The following is a 27274-nucleotide window of genomic DNA, read 5'->3' on the forward strand; positions in this document are numbered from 1 at the left end:
CTGGACTCGGGCAACCAGATAAACACTAGCTTGACCCGGTGCATGCACATTTAGGGGGCAACTAGGTAAAGCATCTCATGAGCAGATCTTATTCATCTATTATACTCAGTCCTAATTCCTCCACCAATAAAATATTCCGAAAGCTGAGTGACACATGTATTTTTCTTTCATTTGCACAAAATATGTTCAGTGGTCGCCCACTCTTTGTTTTTAGAATCAGTCTAATCATTACATAATACTCTTTTTTGTAATCAGTTTACAAAATAAAAAAATGAGAATGGGTTGGGTCGAATGAATATAATTAACCTTTTGTTGTAGATCGTCATAATCTTGGAGAAAAGATGTGGACGTATATCGATAGAAAACGTATTGTCAAAATATAAAATATGAGTATAAAGCTCCTCTAATCTTTGAATGATTGTCATGAGACATTTTCTTTTGCATGTGTAACTTTCAATTCAATTAATCAGCAAGGAGTTATACCCCTCCAATAAAACTTTCATGAACAAAAATGTCTCTTGAGACAATATCGCGTGACTAATTTCAAAGCTATTGATTGATTGATTGATCGACTAAATTTCCAAAGCGACTATCACATTATTAGAATTTAATTTCAAAAGGCCAAAATTTTCTAGCTCGCTTCGCTGGCTGGCGACTTTTTCAAATTATTCCACATTTGCTATGTTGTGGTGCCTTAACATATTTCGTTTATTATCCGCAACTGCGTTGAACTTAATATAATTGTGGTGTATGTACCCGCGATTTGATAAAAAAAAATGGCCATCTGCAATATTTAAAATATCACGAGGTTCCGGGGGCGCCAGTCCCAGACCAGTGGCGCCACCGAATGGGGAGGCCCCATTGAGTTGCCCCCCCGAAATTTGAAGAAAAAAAGGGTGTTGTAAACGTCACAATTCTCCAAAAATGTTTTTTGTTCTTTGAATTTTAAAAATTTTATCATCCATTCACCGTTAGCATTTAGCTCCCAACAATTTTGGTCACGATGAAATCATCTTTTAGGCCATTTTATAAAATTCAAAATGTTGCTCGCGCTACACGCCCGCAGTTATTAATGATTGAGAAAAGTAAATTATCTGTTCACATGGGGCTTAAAAATCCTATGTTATTAAATTTTTCATTATTCGTTTTAGCGAGATACATATCCTGCGTATTCATAATTTTCATAAATGAAATATTTTCAGCTAATTAGATAGCCATTCAGTTCATGATTAGTATTACAAAAAGTACTAAGAACGTCCAGGTATCTTCCCGGATATCAAAAATTTTCAGCTCGCGCTTCGCGCTTGCATTATTTATTTGGTGAGATATCATCTTCATGACCCAATTAATGCAAACAGCTAATCCTTAACAGGTCCCTTTTCAATTCAGTAGGGACTACATTTTCGAGCTTCTCGCTCGATTTTAAAAAAATTGTGTGTCACCACCCCCGGCCCAAAAATGTTTGTTTTTCCTCCTCCTAGGTTAAAAAACTTGGTGCCGTCATTGCCCCGGACCCGATCCGCATAGCACTCCCCCCAAAAAAAAGTTCTACAACCGAAAACAAAAAAGAAATGATAAAAGGGAAGAAAGGAAAGGAAGATAAGAAATATGATGTCATTTTCTGCATGCCATGTCAAAATCAATCTCAAAGTTAAAGGTGATTTTTTTCTTGCCCACTTCGCTCGCCTGAGATTTATTATTAAGCAAATTTTTGCTGCGTGCGCCATGGTGTGTCCCCTCTTTTTGTCCTTATCACGCATTGAGCTTCGCCCTTATGCTCGGGCATGATTATAAAATATCCTGTTCATACAATGATACGACCCATCCGTTCTCCCGCTTTCCTCCCCCCTTTCTTTTCTATTTCCCCCCTTTCGCTTCTTTCTCTTTATTTTCTTCTATTTTTCCTTTTTTTTTACTGTACCCATTGGCGGTACCAAGGGATGGGGGAAAAAGTCAGGACCGTGGTTCCCCATGCTTGAAATAGCCCTATATTCCTTTAATTTTGTTAATTTGAGCCCCCAAAATTTGCATGCGCCAGATGGAGCTAGTGCAAATCTGGTTGCCCGGGTCAAGTTCTACAAGTTAGGATGCCTGGTTGCCCCGGCTATAGGCCGTTGGGATATCTCTGGGGGCCGCTTAAAAATCACTTTAATATAAAAAATGCTTGATATAGCCCAATATTCCTTTATTTTAGTTAATTTGAGCCCCAAAAATGTGCATGCACCTGCTCAAGCTAGTGTTTATCTGGTTGCCCGGGTCATGTTCAACAAGTTAGGATGCCTGGTTGCCCCGGCTAGGCCGTTGGATATCTCTGGGGGCCCCTTGAAAAAAATACTTTTTTAAATTAAAAAAAACAAGATCTAAATAGCCCTTTATTCCCTTTAATTTTGTTAATTTGAGCCAAAAATGTGCATGCACCTGGTCAAGCTAGTGTTTATCTGGTTTCCCGAGTTGCAATAATAAGGAACAAGTGCACTGATATAATTGACTCTCCCATAATAATAAAAAATGTGAAAAATGAGCGGAACTTTAAATTTTCATTACTTATTTTACACCCGATTTTGATGAAATTTTCAGTGTTATGCTTCTTTTAACATTTCTTTATATTGATTTTAATCAACTTTATTTTAGGGGGGGGGCTTGACCTTTCATATAACTGAGTAAATTTCACTCACTTGTTACGCTGCTATATGGTGAGTATGTTTTCTTCTTTTTTCTTTACACTCGAGGCCAATACTATTTTGTAATGATATTCATTCACTGCAATAATCATAGGCGGCGGAAGCGGGGGGGACGTGTCCCCCCCCCTAAATTTGAGGAGGGGGGGACGGTCCCCCCCCCTAAATTTGTCAATTTATTTTCCTACGTCCCCCCTTAAATTTTGGGTTGAGACCTTTTTTTTTTGGTTTGTCAAAAATTTTTTTGTTGTCCCCTCCTAAAATTTTTGGCTTCCGCCGCCAATGGCAATAATACAGGTTATATAAAGTAGGCCTCCAAGGCATATTGAGAGATATAACTGACCAATCCCAATTCATATATAGGTGCATTTATAATATACAAAATAAATATATAGCCATTAAAATTAAATTAGAATTTTATGATTTAACACAGAAAAAAATTGTAGAAGAAAAACTTACCGATAGTTTAATATCGCACTGCATGAAAAATAATAATAAACAAAGAGATCAAGTACCCCACACCCCCATCCACAACAACAAAATATACAAAATAGAACAAATAAACAAAATCACATGGAGAGAGACAGAAACAAAAAGAATGAAAGAAAGAAGAAAGAAATAGAGGAATAAAGAAGGAAGAAAAAAGAAAGAAAGAACGAAAGAAAGAAAGAAAGGAAGGAAGGAAGGAAGAAAGGAACTAAAAAGACAAAAATAATGATAATGAAAGAAAAAAAAAAACTTTAGGGAAGTCGACATTAACTTGACCCGGGAAATTGACTCCTTAAAGGGGGAAGTTCACCTTGACGAAAGCTTTGTTTTAAAAATAGCCGGAAAAATAACAAAAATAAAGTAAAGAGAGTTAGGAGAATTTCATTTTTTTACGGTTATTTAAAATAAAATGCATTTATTTTATTTTTTAATGGTTTGTGATGACTTTATTTTCTTCTTATAGGAGCGGTTGCGAAATCATTTGTGTATTTATACTGGAAGTACACTAAAATGCATTTTTAATTTTCTGTGAAAATGACATTTCATTTATTTATTCATTCATTTATTCATTTATTCATTCATTCATTTATTTATTTATTTATTTATTTATTTATTTATTTATTTATCTATTTATTCATTTATTTATTTATTTATTTATTTAGTTATTTATTTATTACTATATAATATATAGTAGGAAAGCTGCTCGCATTATGACCTCACAAATAAATTAATCAAATTTGTTAAAAAATGAATAAATTAGTCTTTGATATATTTTCCTCAAACCTTCGCCAACATTTTTCTATTATTATTTTCTGTTTCTTTTACAGTAAGCTTTTTTGCGCTGCAGAGCGATTTTCTCCCTATTCAAAACACACGGCACTAAACTGTCCAAAACTCGGGCCAATACTTTTGGTTGTTAATACTTTACTTTTATCGAAAATTGACCAATCACAAGCAGATTAGAAGATAAAGGATTATTAAGGTTATTCTATTTGAGCTAAATAAAGGGGGTGTGTTGCAATTACCTCTTGAAACACGCAACAAAAAATCCATTAGTGTAAGAACATTATACCCTGTGAAATTAGATTTCATATTGTATTCAGATCAAATTATGATGGAAAATCATAAACAAGCAGAGACTTTGTACATTCAGTTCACATATATGCAAGTTCATAAGGTAATTTATCACCGTGTTGTGTGTGAGTGAGTGATTTTAGGATGAACCATTGATGATTGACAAGGATTTATTGATATAGTTAGTCTTTTTTCCGCAAGTTTAAGTAATATAAAACAGGTCAAACATTTCTTATTTCAGCGTAGCAATCTCAAAACCTTATTGAAATATCAGTTTTCTTTCTAAAATGCTTTTTCTTCAACATTTATACCTAAAATTTGGTAATATTCTAAATAATGAGTTTGAAATGTTTAGCTTAAACACTTTCTCTCTAATCGGGACCGGTGTGTCGAGACTACGCGGTATATAAGGCTCTTGAAATGGCCGTCTCATTCCTCCAAAACTTCTGCAGTCTATTTCGTTTTCATCTGAATTTAGGACTGAATTTGAGGTTTGATTAATTTGGTATTCAGGAGAAAGGCTCTTCATAAATCCTTGGATTTATCACTTCTAGCCATTAGAATTCTACTTTCTGAATATCTTTCATGAGGATGGAAATTATGGCGAGTGTTAGAACAATGTTTAAATCGAGTCGAGTTCTCGTAGGCTGTTGCCGCCGCTATGCTGCCTCTACCTCTGGAGGTGACCAGGCCAGACTTCAGGGGCTGAAAGCTCTCCGGCTTCCGCAGATGAATAAGGTAGTCCGGAGACGAGTGGAGAAGAATATCTAACGTATTCATTGATGGCAGCCACAGCCAGCCAGGCAGGCAAATACTTTGAATAAGAATAAGGAATAGGCCTACATATATAGACAGTAAATTGGGAGATGAAAAAAGCGAGAAGCCAACAGAATTCAAATGATTGGAAGAAAATTTAGAGAACTTTTTAGTCTTGTTCTTGATTTGATTTTGAATTGAAACTAATAAACCCCTAAGTAAGTAAGTCAAGAGTAAAGCCCAGCCAAACGACCAAGATCACTTTTGTAAAAAACTGAAAACAAAGAGAAATATTGATAAGAGAACAGAGTAACCTACGTTTTAATACTTTATAATTAGGGATAAAATCAAGTATTTTTTCATAAAGATGAGGAAAAATGGGGACTTTAAATATTATGATCAGGATGTAAATGATTTGTGAAAAATAACATGATTAAGCAAAAGTTTAAATTATAGCTAGGATATCCAATTTTGATTTAATTTTTAGTGTTTATTACACTCTAAGAAATGAAGTGCTAATTCAGCTCTTAAAGAGCGTGTATAGTGACTGCACTTCGGAGTGCTGATTTGTCTAGTTCAAATTTGAACGAGAAAAATCAGCACTCCGAAGTGCAGTCACTATACACGCTTTTTATGACCTAAATTAGCACTTCATTTTTTAGAGTGTATGTTTGCCCCTATTTTTATCAACTTGTTTAACCTTTTTAGGACTTTTTTCTAATTTGAAGATATGCACTTTCTTTAATTGCCTATGCCCCTCAATATTCAATTTACTATATTAAGATCTACTTGTAAACTCTATATAAACATGAGTCATACTCATTGTTAGCTTGCTGTAAGGTCGTTGTAACCTTTCACATAATCCTGGCTGTGTGACTCAGTCTCGGTGTCTTTTATTTCCTATGAAAAATCTTTAGGAACCTTTTTGAGGATGCACTGTTTCAAGAATGAATTCATTGTACCCTCCATAGACCCTTACAATTCATGTAGTATATGGCTTGTGCATCAAGAATGATCTTTATGTGATGATGACTTTATTTGTTTATCTTTATTGATTTTCTTGTCTTGGTCTATTGTCTGTAAAAAGAGTTGAAATCTCATTCTATTGTGAAGCAGGTTGACCATCCCGGGTCACAATTCATGTAGTTTCAACTCAAGACCCCTTATTAACCATGACAGTAAAATAGGTCCTTTAGGCCTGATTTTTTTTTTTCCAATAATGAGGAGAGCATCTGATATTCAATAGTCTCTACCAGGTTTGCTAAATATTGTTTTGAAAAACTATGCATACGGGTACCTAATTCACATAAAAGTAAGAGCTCTTGCTGAAGTTTATTGCAACATAGGAAGTTTATTATAATGTAAAAGATTTTCCCACAGATTTGATATACCGGTAAATATTTACCTTGTAGGATGGGCGGAGGGGGTGCATGTCAGAACATTTAAAGGTCAAGTCCACCTCAGAAAAATGTTGATTTGAATCAATAGAGAAAAATCAAACTAGCACAATGCTGAAAATTTCATCAAAATCGGATGTAAAATAAGAAAGTTATGCCATTTCAAAGTTTTGCTTATTTTTAACAAAATAGTTATGTGAACGAGCCAGTTACATCCAAATGAGAGAGTCTGTGATGTCACTCACTCACTATTTCTTTTGTTTTACATTGTTTGAATTATACAACATTTCAATTTTTACGAATTTGACAATTAGGACCTCCTTGTCTGAACCACAAAATGTTAAAATAATGGAATTCCACGTGTTCAGGGAGGAATGAAACTTCATTTCACATGACAATGACAAGAAAATTAAAATATTATTTATGATAAGATACAAAAGAAATAGTGAGTGAGTGATGTCATCAGTTCCCTCATTTAATACTGACTGATGCGCCTATAACTGTTTTGTTAAATGAAGCGAAACTTTAAAATGTCATAACTTTCTTATTTTACATCCGATTTTGATGAATTTTTCAGTGTTATGCTTGTTAAATTTTTATCTTTTTATTCAAATCAAGTTTTTGTTGTGGGGACTTGTTCTTTAAGCTCATGAAATATTTTCATGTTTTTAAACTTGTTTTTATTATATACTATTCCAGGGCCCCACTGGAGACCATTTTATTGCCCAATGGGCTACCCTGGTTAAACATACAGTATTGGAATAAATGTAACAATAATAATAAATAAACATTTTATTTTGATCTGCATTTTCTCAACATACATGCATCATTTAGGAATGAATGTGAAACTATTTGTTGTGACATTGTTTCACTTTACCATCAAACTATCTTTGTCCAAACAAACAACATGTTTAAATATGTAAGTGTTCATTTCAAGAAATTAGTCTTTGAGTTAACCTTTATATTTTAATAAGATATGGATTTAAGGTTTTTGTCTCACCTGCATAGCAGAGTGAGACTATAGGCGCCGCTTTTCCGACGGCGGAGGCGGCGTCAACATCAAATCTTAACCTGAGGTTAAGTTTTTGAAATGACATCATAACTTTGAAAGTATATAGACCTAGTTCATGAAACTTGGCCATAAGGTTAATCAAGTATTACTGAACATCCTATTAGAGTTTCATGTCACATGACCAAGGTAAAAGGTCATTTAGGGTCAATGAACTTAGGCCATGTTGGGGGAATCAATATCAAAATCTTAACCTGAGGTTAAGTTTTTGAAATGTCATCATAACTTAGAAAATATATGGACCTAGTTCATTAAACTTGGACATAAGGTTAATCAAGTATCACCAAACATCCTGCATGAGTTTCACGTCACATGACCAAGGTCAAAGGTCATTTTGGGTCAATGAACTTTGGCTGATTTGGGGGTATCTGTTGAATTACAATAAAAACTTTAAAGTTTTTGGATCTGATTCATGGAACTTGGACATAAGAGTAATCAAGTATCACTGAACATCCTGTGCGCATTTTAGGTCACATGACCAGGGTCAAAGGTCAATGAACTTTGGCCATAATTGGGGTATCTGTTGAATTACTATCATAACTTTGCAAGTTTATTGATCTGACTTTTGAAACTTGGACCCATGCAAGAGTAATCAAGTATCACTGAATATCTTGTGCAAGTTTCAGGTCACATGATCAAGGTCAAAGGTCATGTGAGATCAATGAACTTTGGCTGCATTGGGGGTATTTGTTGAATTACCATCCTATCTCTGTAAGTGTATTGGTCTAATTCATAAAACGTGAAAGAGTAACCAAGTATCACTGAACATCTTGTGCGAGTTATAGTAGTTTTCAAAGTCAGCACTGCTGCTATGTTGAATCGCATGATGCAGGTGAGACGGCCAGAGGCATTCCACTTGTTAAGGGGAAAGGGACACTTAATATGATTTTTCCCCTGGAAATTATTATGAAACTTGTTGAATGATGTTTTTTGTTGTTTCTTTCCTCAAAATTCTTAAGAATAATAGGAGTTTAGGCTTGAAAATAGGATAAGAAGAAATTCTGTTTTTTTTCACAACTCGTAATTAAAGTTGGCAGCTCTTTTAATTGGTAGTTCTCGATAGGTGTGAAGTGTGCACAATGAGGACTGCACTACTGTACAGTATATTCATATTTTCAAGGCCATACAGGGAAGGAATTACTCTCTCTAAAAATAGTAATAAATTTTTTTTTGACTGAAAAATGTGCTTAAAAAAGCAATACACTTGTTTAAAAGTAAAGTAAATGTCATACTGTAAAAAGCTATAATAAAAACCTACATTTTCATCATTGGTACTTTTCCCCTTTTTTCCACAAGGAAAAATAATAGAAGGAGAAATGATACATGAAGCTGGAAAGATATGCTAAGGCTCCCCCCCCCAAAAAAGGCCAAACACAAACAAGCAAAGAATTTATAAAGTGTATTATAACTAAAATACAATAATAGCAAAGTTACGTTTTTGCCATTCAGAGACTTGTTGCAGAGAGGTTGTTATTGTGGTTACTTTTTCATCAATTCAATTCTTTATTCTATTATCATTCAAAACATAATACAAAGTAATTTAATCAGAGACAATTTTACAGATGAACATTCTTACTTCGTAAAAAAAACCAGTATGAAATTGAGGGGGTTCGCTAAAAGCAAAGCTTGTAAAGTGTTGATCCCCCTTGGAAAGGAAAGAAATATTGTTGACTTATTCATATATGTGTATATATACAGGAAAGAAAAAAGAGAAGGAACAAATGTTAACTTTAAATCATTTAAGTTCATTGCAGAGAGATTTATTGTGGTAACTTTTGAATCAAATTTGAACTACCTTGGAATTCATTTTGATAGGCTGTTGAGAGTGTGTGGTACATGTAGTTACCATATGAGGGTAAAGTTACTATGATTAAACTTTCATGCAGCAGGTATGGTCTGAATTCATTGTGAATTACATGTGCATTTAATTGATTAGTACTAGTACTTGGTCTCTGTAGATTGGTTGTTCTGCTAAATCTGTTGGCTCCACTCAGGAGGAGAAATTTTAAAAAGTAAAAAAAAAAAACTCAGCCTAACAGACCTTTTCAGCTATCTTCTTGATTAGGTGCATGTTCTGTAGGTTATAGACTTGTTTATTTGGTAAAATGTATAAAAAGAGCAAGTAGAAATATGTGAATATCAATTACAGTATCAAATAAATTTGACCCCATTAAAAACAATGAAATTTAAATTTTTTAGACCTATTTTTAAAAAATCAACTGGATCCAAAACACAATTTCTGGTAAAGTGGGAATAGATGGCAAATCATTATTCAAGGAACTTAAAATGTAGTCACTGTTTTACTTTCCAACATGTATTTTTATTCTGCCGTTACATATTTATGTTTTTAGTGATTTGAATTGCCTTTCGTTGAATACTAATTTAAAGTCTGATTTTATAGACTACGTCGCGTCGCGTCCCAGGGGCGTGTTCACGCGGCATGGCGCGATCGATCAGCTGTGCTTGTGGTGTGCGCACTTCTTGTTTACAAATTACATTCGAACTAGTTGTATGGATTGAATCGAGGACCACTGACTGAGCTGTGCGTGGGTTTTACTGACTCAAGAAAGTAATTATTCTAACAATGTCTTCGGCACCAAAACATTTCCAAAGGGACCACCTCCAACATTCCAGACATTATGGACCAGATATTTTACGGGATACCAAGCTGAATAAGGTAGATTCACGTACATACTATTGCTAATATAGTCGTATATTTATTTCATTTCGTTTTCGCATTCGCTGCTGCGTTTAGTGAGCCAACGACATTTTCTACACTGCCTTCGCCAGAGGTCTGGCTGGGTGGGTGATTGGGACTGCCGGACGGGTGAGCTACACTGGAGTGACACGGCACAGCTCAGCTTTGACACGGACGACATTACGATGACCAATGTTTTCAAATGAGGCGTTCGAACGGTTCGACCTCGTACATAATTGATGCCAGCGCATCTGAGTCCAACTTTCAATGGTGGTTTGATAATCAGTAGGCCTACCAACTTTCTATAAAAACGTATGTCAGTCGACATCTAACTTAGATTATCATTAGATCATGTAGATCATCATCATGTGATTGTATTTGTAGATGATTTATCTAGATCTACATATTATTTCTTTATTTGTGAGTCTCTTCAGTTGTTTAGACATAATTTACCTCAAAAATATAAAATAAAAGTAATTGAGATACATGTAGAGTCTAGATCTGTTCCTCTTAAGACTTTACTCTGAACTTCAACTTCAATTCACATCTACATTAGACAGCTGGAAGCCATCTGTTTTGAGGTTTTTTCACATTATTTTTTTATTTCTCCAGCCTCGTACACAGATGGCTTGCCATATATCTTACAGCCACCATTAGGGGGTTTACAATGCAAAATCCCGGCCCCGTCGGGGCTCATCGACTTTTGTCTTTATTTCTTAAAAATTTATAAAAAGAACTTGTCCAAAAAAATGATTATTCCATTTTGGCCTGAAATGCACTAAAACGGGGAAAAATAAACTTAAAGGGGAAAAAACTGTGACTTCGGCTGTCGTGCAACTTCACTTCCCTGTTTTTATTTAATACATGAACATACTATGGCCACTGAGTCCCCTGTACAGATCTGTACAGATCGAGCTAGAACTTTGGTCACTATATTTGGCGAGTGAAGCCAACAGAGTTCAGCGGAGCAACCAACATAAACAGAGACCAAAGTTTTTGGTCTAGATCTACATGTAAATGTAATATGAGGAAAAACTGGATATCCAATGTCAACAGTACGCCTAGATTTACATGTATTCAATCTCATAAGTTGGTAGTGCTTTCATTGAAAAAAAAATGCATAAAATTTAAAATGCAATCTAATGTGCATGGTTTGGCAAGCAGGCGTGCTTACATTACAATATACATGTAGGCCAGACTGAGAGTATCAGATTAAGGTGGCCGCAAGGTATGCAACCCCTCTTTTTTTTTTGAATGACCCATGGAAGTAAAAGTATCAATAATGTAGCTGAATCCTACCAAAATTGCAACCCCTCTATTTTATAATCTCTATTTCAAAATCCTGGATCCACCACTTTGTGATGCATTGCATCCCATGAATTCAAGTCTGTGAACCAAGTTAATGGGGGGAAGGGGGGTCAAATATATCAATTATTTTATCATAATTACATGCATGTATGTTTGAAGAGTGTGAAACTGGAAACGTGCGCCCCCCCCCCCCCCCCTGTTTGTATAAAAATTGAAGAAACTACACGAAACAATTGGCCTACCTACATGTACTTGCATGTAGTATGTCAAATCTTTCGTAAGTAAAGTAGTCCTTGGTGTAAAAAGTGGCATTTTTATTATTTATTTTTTTGCACCATAATTCATATTCCTTGCTAGAAATAAACATGCCAATGAACAGATGATTGGTTTATTGCTTCTGGTGCCAGGAAGTAATTAAAGCACAAAGGAAGGTATTGAATGGATTGTGCTGGTAGTCTGGTATACAGCATACAGTACATATACTTTGATTCTCCACGATATTGCAATTTGTGTCTCTGGAAATATGTACTCTTTATTAAAAAAAGAACAACAAATTCTATTCTTTTATTCAGGTCTGAATTTTTTTAGATTATACTGTTTCAACATTGTAGCTTGATTACAAACCCAGTCGAGGTTCTGCAAAATTTGATGCATGTTAAATGAATCAAAAGTACATGTCTAATGAATTAGAAAATGTAAAATGGTGAAACCAGGTGAATAATACATTAATCTAAGAAACATAGTGCATTTTGGCCTTCGACAATTGATATGATTTTTGAACGATGAAATTTCATAACTTCATGAAGATTTTGTTAAAGATGGCTCAAAATAAATATACTTGTGTAAATGCCAGGCCTAGTAGATGTACATGTAGATAAAAAAAATATATAGATTTGTGAACAATTTGTTCTCACTTGGTAAGAACTGAATATTGTATCTTGATTGTGGAGTGGATGTGAGCAAATATTGACACATTAACACACACACAGTAAAATATAGCTACAGAGACAAACAGAGGTACAGTATATTTGAAAAATGGATGGGAGGGGGGGAGGATATTTTGGACTCGGAGAGAATGGCCGGACCATTCCAAAGTCCAGCTTACTTTGAACATGCACTGACTTTATCAAGACAGAACAAGTTACTGAATATCAATTTACAATGGTTTCTTTATTGTTCATTTTGCTGACTGTACATTATTGAATTTAATAGTGTCAGGGTGTAACTACTAAAAACTTATATTTTCATGATATGACAGAAGAAAAAGAGACGTGAAAGTTTGTTGCCTAATACATGTACATGTACAGGCTTTGCAAATTGCCATTAAAAACAAATTTTTATTTTCCCTCCTCACTGATAATAACATTACTTGAATCTTTTATCATATTGTATTATTCTGCACATAATTTGAAAAGTGTCAAAGTTATTCATGAAATGTATAAACGGAGCAAAACAAAATGGGCACAGGATCTTTAAAGAAGAAGAAAAAGATATGGTTTATAATTTGGTTATTATGGATCACTTTTTATTATATTATGATATAACTGGTGCTATTATAGCACAATTACAATGTAGTTAGTGTTGATTAAAAGTTGTTAAATATTTTTACAACTTTCAATCAACACTTTGTACTTGTGCTGTAATAGCAGTACCAAAGCAGAGTTCCCCAAATACTGTAAATACCCCTACATACATGTATACCGGTATTGACATATCATATCAAAGATGCAATAAAACTGCCAAGTCATTGAGCTGATTTGTTTATAGTGCAAAATACATGTACTTGTATAAGTTATGATCAGCATTATCAGTGGACTGTTTCATATAGACATACTGTAATACAGTTTGTATGACAACTTTATTATTAGCCAATCAAATAATGATTTCAGTAGCTTTAAACTGTTTGCAAATAACAAGTTTTATGAAACAGGCCCCAGATGACACCGTGGTCACATTTTGATCCTTAGTCAAACCCTGTTTGGTTGTTTGCCATTTTCTTTTTAGAATGTTTGCAAACCTGTATTGTACATGTATATTTTAGAAATCAAAGTCATTTGTAATATCTGCTCCAGATAAGCTCACAGTATACAGTACGATGTGTATACATGTAGTGCTGTTTTTAATCTTCTGAAATAAATAGACTATCTGTGATTTTGCACAATTTGTTGAAGCAAATCCTATAGTATAAGATTTTTTTTTTTAAGGTTTAGGAACTCCAGAAAACAACCTTAGTTAACATAGTCTGCATTGGTATACTTGATGTTGGGAGCTGAGCACAGATCAGCACATTGATTATTAACTTTATTTTCTTTATGAAAAATCAATGAATGCCTCTACTGTAAGGGCAGAAACCGCAATACAAGTTACATATAATGTAGGTCACGGATGCCCCAAATCCACACTATTTGTGTACACGCACACATGGTGTAGATATGAGTTATCTCCCTTTCTCTTCCATGTACAAACCCTGAAAAGCAATTCAGACTTCACTCCCAGGGGTCTGGGTCTCTGGGAACAATTTTTAAAGGGCGGGTGCTAGTTTGGAAAACAAATATTGGAAAGCAAAATACACAGTTTTTCACTGCAAAATGATGATTGTAGTAAAAAAATTACAAGCAAAAATAAAGGGTATTCTCTTCAAAATGAAGTAACATTTCATCATACCAACCTGATTTCCAGGGGTACTGCCTATTGTGCATATCTGCATGTACGTACCGGCCACCTCGAAACAAAATCTTTGGGGGTGCTTCAGCACCATTGCTTCCAGGGACCATGTTAACTCCTTAAACTCTCTTAATTGAATAATACAGGGTACAGCATTCACCTTGAGGGAGCGCCAGGCATTGGGTATCCATGGCTTGCTACCACCTGTCATCAGCTCTATGGAGCTACAGGAAGAAAGGATCCTACACAACCTCAAAGATCACAGTCCTCTTGATAAATATGTACAGCTTATGGATTTACAGGTATGTACATAAGTATACATGAAGCTGTGATGTTTGTCTTTGTGATATGTATAATAATAATATGTCCATTTATATAGCGCAGTTACTATGTGCTTATACTCAACTGAGCTTTGATAGTTGGTATCATATTACCCCGGCTGTGGGCGAGCTGCCATATCAATAGGCGCTAAAGCGTTCAAGGAATAAATACTGCGGGGTACCCATTCACCTCACCAGGGTCGAGTGCAGCACAATGTGGATAAATTTCTTGGCGAAGGAATTTATGCCATGGCTGGGATTTGAACCCCTGACCCTATGTTTCTAAGTCCGCAGACTAATCCACTGGGCCACAACGCTCCACGCAATATTTAATAAAATTTGTAATACTAGTATTTAGTGTGTCATGTGTAAGATATATACTAGTACTCCTCTCTTTTATCTTGAACACTAGTACTGGTACATGTATACACTTTTTATTTCCTCTTTGAATAGTGACCCCCCCCCACAGATCCAGTAAGGTTTAAAATGGGTAAATCATTCCTTCAGCTCTCCCTGTAAATAGAGTGTTGTTGTTTTTTGTACTACATATTAAAGCCTACTGATTCATTTTTACAAGTATTTTCATTTTCAATGCATAATTTGTTACAAAGGACTTGAAACTACAAATTTTTGTATATTTTTTTTGTCCGTAGGATCGTAATGAGAAGCTTTTCTACAGGGTCTTGTGTAATCACATCACAGATATGATGCCCATCGTGTATACGCCCACTGTTGGGTTGGCATGCCAACGGTATGGCTACATCTTCCGCCGACCGAGGGGGCTCTTCATTACCAAGTACGATAAGGGACATGTCCGGGACATCATCGCATCCTGGCCAGAGCAAAACGTGAAGGTAAACACTCTTTTAAGAAAATTACAAAAAAAGTATTCAAAACCTTCAAATATAGTTGAAATGGAACTTAAGAGCAAAAGAGGTACACGAGTGTACCGGTAATCAAGATAAAGAAAAATGTTATTTATTTGTATTTCATAATGCATGATAGAATATGAACAACTTTGAAAGGTCTTTGGATATCATTTCTCTGATGGCGCTGCATGTGTCTCCATCATCTATTTTAAGTACCCACTTACATGTAGGTTAATGTACAAATGTTAAAAATCAGTTGATGCTATCTGGTGTGAATATGAAACCTTTGGGTACTCATTTAGAACACACTCAAGCATGTATATGTGTACATTTACTGTATAACCATTTAAGCTGTTGCCTACTAAAGTGCAGATATGGGAAGTCTTTATAGCTCAGATTACTCTTAGAAACAAGTGTTATGATATCAATACACGTTTGTATGGGATGTCTGCAGAGTGGACAAAGACCTATTACTACTTCATGAAACTGTTCCCTCAATCCTGCTTCGCGGAACTGTCACAAGCTCAGCTCTAGGTACCCAATGAAATGTGGGTGCTTTCATAAAACTGACACGCATTTCTATTGTCCGTGAAAATTTGACAGTTTGGAAAAAAAATTGACCCTTGGACTCTGCAGAGGGATTGCTGCATTATTTTGCTAGGAATCAAAGTTCGAAATAAGGACATAAAATCAAATTTATTAAGGACATCAAGGCACCTTGTTGACATTTGAGCAGTTAGCAGATAAGACAGCTTTAGTAATTAACCATTGTTTTAATGATAACGTGATTATTAATGAGTTTGTCATCCAGCTGTGAGAATACTTGCGTTGATAAGCGATTACATACATATATACCTTACATATATAAAGGTGTTTACCTTTTGTGTTGTCAGTCCATACTATTGTATGACTACCGGGTATGTGGTAATGATTGTTATGTACAGTAGCCACTACATGTAAATATAATCTACAACTACATGTACTAGTTCTGTATCTATGGTGAAATTTAAAATGTTAAACGTATTTCCTATAATTTCTTTTAAGCAGTTTTTTTGTTAAAGCTCTAGGTAGGCCTATTTACAAAATTATTCTGTGGAATGTTTCTCTCTCTGGATTCTGATGAATTGTCACATATAGAAAATTCATGATTGATCTAATTGAAGTTTTGTATCTAGATATTTGTGGCAAAAGGTGTACTATGTAATAGGTACTGTTTGAAAGAAAAGGTTGAATGGTTTGTAATATCCAGTTTCACCAGTTTTCATTATTTTTCATTTTTCCTCCTGTTTCCTAAATTCCTATCCATAATCACCTGTTTGACCTCGTGCATCCTCTTCTACCGCCCACATCAGGCAGCCTTTTCTCAAAAACAGTGATCATTAATCAAAAATAGAACAATGACAGGATATACATGTATGTATTGTATCAAATGAATTGGAAACAGAGAGGCAAAAACAGGATGCTCGTTGTCCTTCCCCTGGTTCTTCCAACAAATATACACGACTCCCTCCATTCTGAGCAATTCTTTTATCTATTTTCTCTAAGATCACTTTTGTTCATAATATATTTTGTATATCCTGAGCACGTGTACATGTGGATACCTGTGTTGATATACACCTTAGACTAAGAATTCTGTATTTATATCGGCCATTATATTTATCATGCACATAAATAGGCCTATATGCTCCTCAATGAATAATGTACAATGTAGTTTGCAAGTTGTAATCTAAATTCTTGCCCAGTTTTATGGGATCCTTCAAAAAAAAAAGATGAGCAAAGTTTGTTTTAAAAATTATCGATCAATATTGATTAAACTGATGATACAAATATCTTTAAATATTGCTTAACATTCATCACCTTCAACTCGTTCATCTGCGCTTTATTTAATTTCTACTGGCTCTGAGCTGATACTGTGTACTTTCTGATCTTATTAATAAGTTTTGCTTTGTCTTTATTCTATTCCAGGCTATTGTCGTTACTGATGGAGAGAGAATCCTAGGCCTGGGTGATCTAGGCTGTTATGGTATGGGTATTCCTGTGGGTAAACTAGCTCTGTATACAGCCATTGCTGGTGTACATCCTTCACAGTGTCTACCTGTCATGATCGATGTCGGAACAGACCGCCAGGTATTGCATGATTTCGCCTTACTCAAAGTGATGAAAATACTTTTATGATGAAATTAAAAAAACATTTTCTGCCACAGAGTCATACATCATAGGTGTACTCTGTGAAGTTTTTGTTTTGTTACATGTATTTTCTTCTTATTTTTTCAGTCACTGCTCATGTCCCCCAGGTAAAAAAAAAGACAGGATACGCAAGTACAGGGCCAGCAGTTACAGGGGAAGAAAAAAAATAATTTTCTGGAAAAACTGATTAATGATAAAAGTTAAGACAGCCATGCCCACTGTTTTTTTTTTGGTCAGCTTCACCTTCAAGATATCACATCAATTATCCCAATTACGGTAGGCCTACATATTTATGATTTTGTAGATTATGTTGAAATGAGAGAGTTAGAAGGATCTGGGGGTACTCACAAGTGATAGAAATCCTAGCTATTTTCTAATTTATAATGTCAGCAGCTACATGTATTTTTATTTATCATAATGAAAGATTTGTATGGAACATATTTGATGAATTATTGTAAAGCACATTACACATAATGTATTACATCATGTAAATGTAATTTTATTCATTACATTTTTCACTTTATTAAATTAATCTCTTTCTGGTACATTACTCCAGTCACTACTTGACGATCCACTCTACATTGGTTTGAAGGACAAGCGGGATCGATCTGAAAACTATGACCAACTTATTGATGAATTCATGGAGGCAGTGGTTGAAAGGTAATTGTCAAGATCTTCGCCCCTGTAACACAAAGTTAAGCTCCTTATCGCTTATTGAATAATGATAACTGATAGGATTTTTAATGCACCAAATCCTCTGTGCAGGGTGCCCAAGATGCAGATGGCCTATCAAGTTCATCATTGCATGCGCATTTTGCTCAGTAGGCTGACTAGGAACTAATCAGAATTGTTTTCTGTAATTAATAATAATAATAGTCAGTTCTTGTATTGCGCATAACACATTATGAATAACGTCTCTAAGCATTTGAAAATCTTAACTGAATCATGTCCTTGTTATTATAATACTCAATGATACATGGGTTTTACTTCTTGTTTTTAGGTATGGACAGAATTGCTTGATCCAGTTTGAAGACTTTGCCAACAACAATGCGTTCAGGCTTCTTGAGAAATACCGCAACAAGTACACTGTTTTCAATGATGATATACAGGGTAAGCTTTGATCCAACACTTACCTCTTAACATTATAAAGTCACCAATGTGCACCACATAACACACATACATTCCATTTATGGCAGGTGAAGAAGAGTCATTAAAGCGGATATCTCACTGGATTTGTAACAAGTTTGCAACTCTAAATTTTGCTACAATTAGTTGTTTAGTTCCAGAGATGTCTCCTATAAATTAAAGAGTCACCTAGTTGCTGCAAGAGCTTAAAAAGTTCAAGATTATGCACTTGCCCTGGTTGTTTTTTGTTGTATTTTTCTATCCCTGTATCTGGTGCAACTATTGCGGAATTCATATCCAGTGTATCCATATTATTGTTGATAAGCTGAATCAGGTAGATTTATTTGCGACAGTGATTTTATTGTTTTGCATTGCATGATGCAAATCAGACTGAACCAATTGGTGGATTGTTTTTATTTATGCATTCACACCAGAGATAATTATACAAGGTAACATATTCAAATGTGTCACAAATCAGTAATACAATAGTGATTATATTAGCAATGAAAATAAATATCAACAATATGTATTATTCATTGAACACAATGGCAGTCTCATGCATTCTGGATTCAGGTGGGTGTTTCATAAGCTGTTCAAAAGTTACAAATGACTTGATGCACGACTGGTGATCCTTTTTAATACGCCAGCAGATAAGGGTAGCTTATTAAGCACTTATGAAAGAACATGTTCCAATCGTTGGTAAAGTCATTCTAATTTAATTAACAAATACACTCCTGTCAGGTCCCTTGGTTCATCCAACTCTGGTTTCTTAGTTGTTCCCAAATCTGCTAAGACATGGGGGGGCACGGGCTTTTACTCATGCTGTCCCTGTTCAGTGGAATGACCTTCCCCTGGTTATCCGTGACTGCACTTCCATTGACATATTTAAATGCTACCTTAAGACGCGTCTGTTCAATGCTTCCTATTCTTAATTCCATGATTTATCTCTGTATTTGTACTATTCTCTATCTTTCTTTTACTGCGCCTTGAGCACTCTGCAGAGTGGATTTGGCGCATTACAAATTACATTTAGTATTATTATTATAACTTTATGAACAGCTAATGCCCACCTGGTTTGTGAGATGGTCTCAAGCTAATCACTCTTGATGTGTTTTGTTATATGGATCTCTACAGGTACAGCATCAGTGGCTGTGGCAGGGTTACTTGCTAGCTTGAGGATCACCAAGACAAAGCTTAGTGAGAATAAATTCCTTTTCCAGGGTGCCGGTGAGGTAAGAATTCTTAGATTGTAAAATCTTGTTTAGAAATAGTTTGATCATGTATATATCATGTTACTCTGGTATTCAAATATTCAAACCTTGGAAATTTAATGTGTTCTAAAGGTGTAAATTGATATGATCCTCACGGTGGTAACAACATATTTTATTTTCTACTACTATATCTTAAATAATGAAAACAAATAATTGAAATTTTTTTATGAAAGATTAATCTGAAAATCAATGAGAATTGTTTGTGAATTTTTGGTGGACTTCACTTGGCCTGAGTTCCCTTCTACTAGAGCTTCACGTGTGTTATTAAAAAGTTATTTGTAATTTGATATAAATGCATAAAATCAAACTATAAAAAAGGTATGTAAGTCAGAATTGTATGGTCAAAGCCCTGTGTTTTATTGCCATGTTAAGAATAATGAAGTAAAAGTTCAACTTTATCTTCAGAATGTATGTCTGACTCTGCTTATGTTGAATCTCTTTGATCAGAGAAATCTGTTGTACTTAGGCAAAATTTGACTTAGAAGATATCATTAACACACATTTTGCATATTCTGGGGCCCATTTCATAAAAAGTTACGACTGTAGTAACTTTGCCAATATGGTAACTACCATGGCAACAGGGCTCAGCAGCCAATCAAAATTAAGGTAGCCATGGTAGTTACCTTAATGGCAAAGTTACAACAGTTGTAACTCTTCATGAATCAGGCCCCTGGTCTGAAATAATGTTCAAATTAAACAAGTATTTTTTATGGAGATTGACCTATGCAGAGTCTACAAGCTCTGCTTCTACTTTTAGTGCCATATTTCTCATGTTTTCTATATCATGTGTAATCTAGTTAAAGATTTTTTTTTATTATCTAAGATATTTGTCAATTTTCCTCAATCCTCGTGTACCATTTTTGTGATATTGTTATGCTGTTTAAACTTTTAACTTCTTGACACATGAGCGATACAAACACTTGAACTGAACTGGTTCAGCGTAACAGTTATTAAGAGCTTGAAGACTGTTGTTCTGTGAATTGTGATTTTGCTTATTAAAATACAGAGTTAATGATATTTTTTTATCCCTATAGGCCTCATTAGGTATAGCTGATCTTATAGTCAACGCCATGCAGGAAGAAGGGCTCAGTGTAGAGAATGCTAGACAGAGGATCTGGCTTGTGGATTCTAGAGGTCTGATTGTCAAGGTAACCAGTTACTTAACATGTTATTTAGAGTTTGCTCCTGTAAATACACCCATAGGCCCTTATTCTCAAAAGAGGTTTCAATTGTAACTTGGTACGAAACCATGGATTATACAGATTCTGTGTATGTAATAACTTTTATTGAGTCGCTGCCATAAAACAGTAGATGGCAGGTTCGAATCCCACTGGTTTCAATTTTTTCTGACTTATGATTTATGAATTTCATACAGATCGAGCATACTGATCTTATGATTTTCATTACAGATCGAGCATACTGATCTTAAACAAATAGGAGTAATGCCGAAAATTTGTTAAACAAATTAACTTTTATTCCGTTGTGTACACTGAGAAAAGTCCAATTATAAATGCACGCTTTTGGCAAAGGGTGCTTGAGTCATGAGTGATAATAAGAGAAGTCTGTGTAGTTCATGGTTTTGTACCATGGTACAATTGAAACCTCTTGATAATATGAGCCCCAATGAATATACTAATAGTATGTGTTTGGTAAATAGCCACTTGGTCCTCACCCACTTTGTCTACTTTCTATATGGTCTTATCTCCTATATATTGCATTATACTAGTTTCTCTACTAACCATATTTTGATCTATATACATTGCCATTTAGACCATATTTTGGTCTATTTTCCATTTAGGCTATACCCATTCTTTCTAATCCACTGCATCTAGATTTTGCTGTCTAAATTTTGATATAATGTAACATTATTCTTTGAACTGCTGTATTGCTAATTTTTGTGTAGGCCTACAGATATTTTCGGGAATGGCTTCGATCCCAACATTTTTGTGAGTTGTTGACTTTGCGATCACAAAAATAACAGCTTGCACAGTGTGTGACGTCTGTGTAAAATATCCATTGAGACAAACTAACTTTTTTTAATGATTGCTTGTACAGGGTAGGCCTTCTGGCGGTATCTCGGACCACAAAGCTCGCTACGCCCATGAACACAAACACATGACAGATCTACCTGAAATAGTCAACGCAGTCAAACCAACTGTACTTATTGGTAAGTTAAGAAAGTGTTAAGCCTCTCCTCCATGACCGTCCAGATGTGCTTTTTACAGGGGTCCTTAAGTCATAGAAAATTGATTATTTTTAAACAATTTTTGGTGTTGTTTTATAAAGGATTACAGTATCTTCCTGAAAATTCATCTGTAATAAGGTCAGCTGCCCCAAGGTGCTAAAAGCATGCAAGAAAGAAACTCTATCATTGAGTAATTATTAATACAGCCATTCAAATTCCCAAAAATATCTTCAGTGATTAGCACCTTAATGATGGGTCATGTTCTTTTCAACATTTTTTTTTGGGGGGGGTAAAACCAGCTTGCTAATGAGGAGTCTTTTGGCTGATGCAAGTTTTACATGAAAAAAATATCACTCATTAAACTTTCAAGCTATTTACACTAATTATCCCTATTATTATTTGATCATTGTGATTACCTTCTGATAAGTTTGGATTTTTTACTTGTTACCGTGTCATTCTAGGTGCTGCTGCGATCAGCGGCGTCTTCACACCTGATATCCTCAAGGCTATGGCATCCTTCAACAAGCGCCCCGTTATCTTTGCTCTGAGCAACCCCACAAGCAAGGCTGAGTGCACTGCAGAACAAGCCTATACACACACCAATGTAAGTACACATTCAATACTGGTGGGTGTTTCAAAAAGATGTTAAGAAGTTAAGAGCAACTTAAAGAACGACTGGTGATCCTTTTGCGCTAAACCATTGCCAATGAAAATTTTGGTATAGACCATTTACCACAAGTTCTTAAAGTTGCTCTTAACTTATGAACAGCTTTATGAAACATCAACGAGGGCCCCGTATCATAAAGCTGTTCGTAAGATACAGATGACTTTACGCACGACTGGTGATCCTTTCTTGTGCTATGTGATATCCCTATGTAACTGATGTAGCGCCTAAGTACAGGTTTCAGTCGTGCATAAAGTTGTGCGTAACTCTACGAACAGCTTTTTGAAACACCACCCTGGGAGGTGTTTCATAGAGCTGTTCTTAAGTTACGAGCGACATTACAAACAATTGGTGATCCTTTCTCATGGTAAATCATATACAACAAATTTACATTGGTGTTGTTTTAGCTCCTAAGAAAGGATCACCAGTCATTCGTAAAGTCGCTCTTAACTTACTTACAGCTTTATGAAACACCTACCAGGGCTTGATGATCACCTCCTTAGAAAGGCCACCTAGGGACTGTTTCACAAAGCTGTTTGTAAGTTACACTTGACTTTACGATCAACCAATGATCCATTCTCGTGGTAAATGATTGACCTAGCTCTTAAGAAAGGACCACCAGTTATTCGTAAAGTTGTTCTAATGTAAGAAAAGTATTATAAAACGGCCATCTGACCATTGAGGTCCCTTGTTTAGCCTGTCATTAAAATGGGGCGATGCAGGACAAAATGTGGCCATTAGGGCCACTATCCTTCTGTGAGCTCTCATTCTGAAAATGTCCCAGTTTTGTTCCAGTACTTCTTCGGTGTGCCATGGGTTGGCACATTTTGCTATGGGCTGAGTCTGGGACATGTATATGACTCTTTGTCTGAGAAGGTATTATGCATTTGCCATTTTCAGAAGTCTTTTTCGGCAATTCCATAAAAATTTCTATACCATGGAATTGTTTCATTAAAAAACGTTTTATGATTTGAAGCTACTAAGATCATTCAACTTTAATTGGCTGAACTTGTTCTAGAAATTTTGCATTTTTTATTCAACAAGTCTGACAATTGACATTGTCTTGACCAACTCACATATGTTTGCATTATAATACTCCTATCTTTCCTCATATAGGGTCAATGTGTGTTTGCCAGTGGAAGCCCCTTTGATCCGTTCACATTACCCAACGGGAAGACACTGGTACCAGGACAAGGCAACAATGCTTACGTCTTTCCCGGTGTAGCTCTTGGTATCATTGCCTTTGGGATCCGGCATGTCAGTGATTCAATCTTCCTTGAGGCAGCAAAGGTAGGAATTCAAACTGTCTTTTTTCCGCTGTTCCCACGTCTTTGTCATTATATCTACAGTTGATGTTGAAAAAATATCTTAGAAATCACTTCATTCAAGGTTTTTGTGACTGTTGACCAATAGGGGTGCTAATTCTGTCCAAAAATGTCCTTTGTAAACTCTGATTTTTATGGATAGTTAGAAACTGCTTGATTAATAATGTTTTTTGTCTGTAAGACTTCTTGTATATACAGTGTATACCTCAAACATTGACCCACATACATTTTTTCAGACAGTTAATTTCCAATGTTGCCAACCATTTCTTTTAGAAAGGGTCCTTTCAGCAAAATTAAGGAATTGACAGCACATGCAGTTAAACGATTGAACTCCATTAGGGGGTGCGTCAAAATTTAAAAGAAATAGTGTTTTGTTTACAACGCACACATAAAATTTGAGGAAAAACAAAACAACGTATTAATTAGTCAAATGAGATAGCTTGGTATAACCTGATTGTAGAACAACCCATAATCCTATCTGTTCTATCCAACACTTTCAATCTAGTGCATTGCCAATTTAGTGACCGAAGCTCACCTCGGCGAGGGACGTGTCTACCCCCCTCTTGAAGACGTGAGAGAAGTATCCGTCCAAATCGCAGTCCGTGTCGGTGAGTATGCTTATGGGACCAGTATGGCGTCCAAGTACCCCCGGCCAGACGACATGGAGGCGTACGTAAGGAAATGCATCTATGACTACGAGTACGAGTCGTTCACGCCTGATTACTACGACTGGCCCAACACCGAGTCCAAGTACTAGGTGTTATAATCTTAACCTCTGTGATAAGAACTAAAAATAATTTGAAGGAAATACAAAGACACATATCTATAGATTTAAAACAAATTTTTATGCCATTTATGCCATAGACAATCTATTTTGCAACTTGACATTTGCTGGTTATTTAAAGATTATGCAGATATATCCCACCTCTCATTGAGTTGGCTTATTCTTACATTTTTTTAATTTTCAAAGTGCTTACGTACGTGTGGTGTATGTAGAATGGTGGTGAATGAAAATTACTAGTAGTGTTTATTGATATTATGTAAATGTTATATTTTTTTTTATTCTTTTGAAAGTTCGTGCACAAAACTGAGAAGAGTGCGGTGATCATGGGAACGGTTTGTGGATTTTTTTTATCCTTGTGCACTTCTTTGTTCCCTGATGTGTATATTCTATTTTGCGGAGACCCCCTTTGTCGTTAGAAGACTATTTACCAAGGTATTCAAATGTGGGGATGTTTCTTTTCCAGGAACCCTGGGAACAAGACACTTGTGGAATAATATATTTTCTAAGAGCCTAGTATAAATGAATTTAGAATTCTTGGAATTCAATCCATATCGTGTTGATATATTTGGCACCATTAGTCAGTCTTTCAGATTGACATGTGCTACCTTTGTCGAGGAAATATTCATAGATATTTCGTTTTTGCAATAAGAAAAGTGGACTCTTACAGATTGCATCACTACATGTCTCAAGTTGCAGAACCATCACCCTAGATTGATGTGGATATTGATTCAGTACACTAGTCGTATCATAAGGAACTTATTCACTAGGTACATGAAGTAGGTACATACATGTACATGTACCTTACCTGGGATGTAGATCCCTGTCTTGACAAAGAAAATGAGTGTTGTGATGGAATTTGAACCTCTGACCTTTTGGTTCACGGTCTTGGTACTTTCCCTCTAAACTTTGCCACCTTTTTAGATGATGAATCACTTTCAAGTTTCATTGTCCCAAATCAACAAAAGAGGTCTAAACTCGAAGGGGATACAAAACCACGGACTATGCATATTTTATAGTGTGCATCAAGGAAAGATCCCATAATAAATGCATGGTTCTGGCAAAGGGCACTTTATGCGTGCCTGAATGAATCAAGATTGTACAAAACAAATTTGCAATGTCCATAGATTTTAAAAACCCTCTCCTAATTTAAATTTCTCAGCCTCTTGTGGTTTTGTGGCTATTGGGTTTGTGAAGTACAGTACTTATATCATCATAATATAGGCTGGTACATGTAGTTCACTGGATTGAAGGTACCAAGTTCAGTTTTCAACACGGAAATAGTATTGAAAGCAGAATTGTCTCTAAATATGGTTGAGGCAACATTTGCACCTGCGGCAATTGCTCCGGGCTTAGTATCGTCATGTAGATGTAGGGTTAGGGTTGCAATAGGGTTATATGTTAGATTTAATGTAAGGTTAGGGATAGGGTATAGTGCTATACCCAGGGTTAAAGTTGGTCATTCGATTAGTGTTTGGAATTTAGAGCGGAGCAATTGTCGCCAGAGCAAATGTCATATAACCCAAAATATTGCAGGTGAAAGCGTTATCAAGGTATTTATTGAAGTGGGTAAGCGAGTGAAAAGTGTGCACCCCTGGGCCTAGACAGATAGTCCTCCAGTAATGGGGTTGAGAAATGGGTTGGTGTTTCGTAAAGATTTTAGTTATGCGCGACTTTACAAACAGCTAGTGTCTGTTGTCTGACACAAAGTCAGATTCTCAATTTTGATTCATCCGCTACAGTTGAAATCGCATCTTTGTAGACAATACAATATGTACAGTGTGAAGGAAAACAGTGTCAGTAGAACTGAAATGAAGCAAATTAGACTTGAATAGTTTACTGCCAGCTATCTTGCTACCATTGAAATATTTATGATAAATTGCAGTATGTTTCGATTGTGATATTGTTCCACCTGCACTATTAAAAAAAGTTGCATACATGTACTTGGAGAAACCCTGGTATAAATTTGTCCTTTGTAAATTCATTTTTCTTGGATGTGATTAAAAGTGGTGAAGGGGGGAGCAAGTTCCTATCTTCAGTCATTTTTTATTCCATGATGCAGAGTAGAGAAATATATAAATATATATTTTGACATTACCAAGTACTCTGAAAAAGTGATTGTAAAATTCTAGAAATATAGATGTATATCTGTTACCTCAATTGTGTAAACTACATGTACACATTAAATGTGACCAGTTTTGTGTGTTATTTGTTGTGAGTATTCATATTCTTGTATTATGTATGTGAAAACCTATTGCAACCAAATCAGTTGTTGGATAATAGGTTAGGATTACAGGATAATGAAATAGTGTAGTTGTGAAAAGTAATTATGTAATATCAAACAAAATGTATTGATAAAGAAATTATATGAAAAGAGAAACTTTTAATAGCATTAATCTTTATTTTGCAGATAA

At 35.4% G+C, this 27274-nt stretch overlaps 1 protein-coding gene across 2 annotated transcripts; it reads left to right on the plus strand.

Annotated features, from left to right (window-relative positions):
- Positions 1-4656: 4656 nt before the first annotated feature.
- LOC121414124 (NADP-dependent malic enzyme-like) lies at positions 4657-25306 on the plus strand. Of its 2 annotated transcripts, none has more exons than XM_041607189.1 (12): positions 4657-4979; positions 14280-14435; positions 15107-15307; positions 17288-17449; positions 18066-18169; positions 18510-18619; positions 19769-19866; positions 20940-21053; positions 21961-22072; positions 22552-22694; positions 23871-24044; positions 24585-25306. In XM_041607189.1, exons 1-12 carry the CDS (start codon positions 4827-4829, stop codon positions 24834-24836), a joined length of 1779 nt encoding a protein of 592 aa, XP_041463123.1. In that variant the 5' UTR covers positions 4657-4826; the 3' UTR covers positions 24837-25306. The 2 variants fall into 2 exon arrangements, with proteins under 2 accessions (XP_041463123.1, XP_041463124.1); XM_041607190.1 differs by lacking the exon at positions 4657-4979 and adding an exon at positions 9960-10140.
- Positions 25307-27274: the final 1968 nt, after the last annotated feature.

This window comes from Lytechinus variegatus, chromosome 4 (assembly GCF_018143015.1).
Source record: "Lytechinus variegatus isolate NC3 chromosome 4, Lvar_3.0, whole genome shotgun sequence".
In the NCBI taxonomy this organism is placed as follows: Eukaryota; Metazoa; Echinodermata; class Echinoidea; order Temnopleuroida; family Toxopneustidae; genus Lytechinus; species Lytechinus variegatus.

Excerpts from the sequence above, each read along its gene's own strand:
- LOC121414124 (XM_041607189.1), top strand. The coding sequence starts at position 4,827 with ATGAGGATGGAAATTATGGCGAGTGTTAGAACAATGTTTAAATCGAGT. Across the intron at positions 4,980-14,279 it reads GGCTTCCGCAGATGAATAAG|GGTACAGCATTCACCTTGAG; the intron begins GTAGTCCGGAGA and ends TGAATAATACAG. Across the intron at positions 24,045-24,584 it reads TCTTCCTTGAGGCAGCAAAG|TGCATTGCCAATTTAGTGAC; the intron begins GTAGGAATTCAA and ends CTTTCAATCTAG.